Source organism: Salvia hispanica, chromosome 5 (genome assembly GCF_029641045.1).
Source record: "Salvia hispanica isolate PSC_SH4W2 chromosome 5, Shi_PSC_v1, whole genome shotgun sequence".
Classification (NCBI taxonomy): Eukaryota; Viridiplantae; Streptophyta; class Magnoliopsida; order Lamiales; family Lamiaceae; genus Salvia; species Salvia hispanica.
In genome coordinates this window covers 48,051,100-48,052,357 of record NC_142696.1, presented here as the reverse complement: position 1 = coordinate 48,052,357, position 1,258 = coordinate 48,051,100, and the positions used below count along the sequence as shown (strand labels likewise).

The 1,258-nt window shown below is 42.0% G+C and overlaps 1 protein-coding gene across 1 annotated transcript; it reads right to left on the bottom strand.

Moving 5' to 3' along the window:
* Positions 1-453: 453 nt before the first annotated feature.
* Positions 454-1,044, bottom strand: LOC125188192 (NAC domain-containing protein 78-like). Its single transcript, XM_048084952.1, has one exon. The coding sequence runs from the start codon at positions 1,042-1,044 to the stop codon at positions 454-456; it is 591 nt and encodes a 196-aa protein (XP_047940909.1).
* Positions 1,045-1,258: the final 214 nt, after the last annotated feature.

Below are 1,258 nucleotides of genomic sequence, written 5' to 3'. Positions count from 1 at the left end.
CAAAGAATAGACATCTAAACTTCTTGATCACTCTTTTGGAACTTAGAAAATTCGAAAAAATATGCAACACAAATATGTTTATATTAATCTTTTCTAGTAAGGATACTATCAGGCCAAGAATTAACCTAATTAGATGAAATTTATGAAGTTTAGAGAAGATGCAATATTCGAAACCCTAATTAATTTGAGTTGTAGGATTTGCAAAATTAAAGAATTCAACAATGAATGAGAAGAATAAATTATCTTATTTCTCAATTAATTGACTCGATCTATGGAATTCTAGAATTTCTAGAATTCCGACCCTATGCGGTTCGACTCTCTTGATACGACTCGGGAAAGAACCGACAAAGAAAACCCGAGAAGATTACATAATATACTACTACACTATTTATCGTCTAGCATATTCTCTAGTAGCTCCGCATCGAAGAGAAATAATTCCTCGTCGTCGTTAGGCTATACCGGAAGAAACATCTCCGTTGTCCGACACTCCGGAAGCTTGCTAATCCCGGCCAACGGCAGCTGCGCACCGGATTTCTTGTTGTTCTTCTTGACGGTCTTGGTGATCTTGCACACGACGAGATCGGCCGCGTTTGGTACGCCGCTTGACCTAATTAGATCATCGCTGAGGGAAAATTCATGCATGGTCCAACGGCCGAAATTGGCCTCCGAGCCCGGGTGCTTGAAGGCCAGCATCTTGGACTGGCCGATGATTTGGCCGTTCTTGGAATCTTGGATCATCTCGGGGCCCGTTTGGCCCTGCCAAGTCCCGGTCCCCGCCCCTCGGGAAACCCTCTTCGAGTTTGAAACCCTCGTGAGCAACGTGAAGGCGTAGATTGTGTACTTGATGGCGCCCTTCTCCTCCAACCTCGAGTGCCAACGCGACTCCACGTCATAGAAAACCACCCACGGATCCGACGATGGGCCGTAGATTTCCTTCACCGGAATGTCATTCCACGGAAGCTCCTCTTGCTTCACCCACGGATAAAGGTATCCATTGATCAAATCTTCGCCGCTCGGATTGAACTCAAATCCCTTAACTAACATGTCTTCTAATTCTCTCTATTTCTCTCAACTCTCTAATGTGTTGTGGATCAAAAATAGTTCTATGATGTCTATATATATAGGTAGTTTGCTTGTTACCGTATACGTACAACCTTTTATTTGTTATACATTTATATAAGAATATAGTATGTACGCAATTTTTCAGGAGTTTTATATATTTTTTATCCAATTCAAGAGTGTTTAGGTCTTAAGGTTA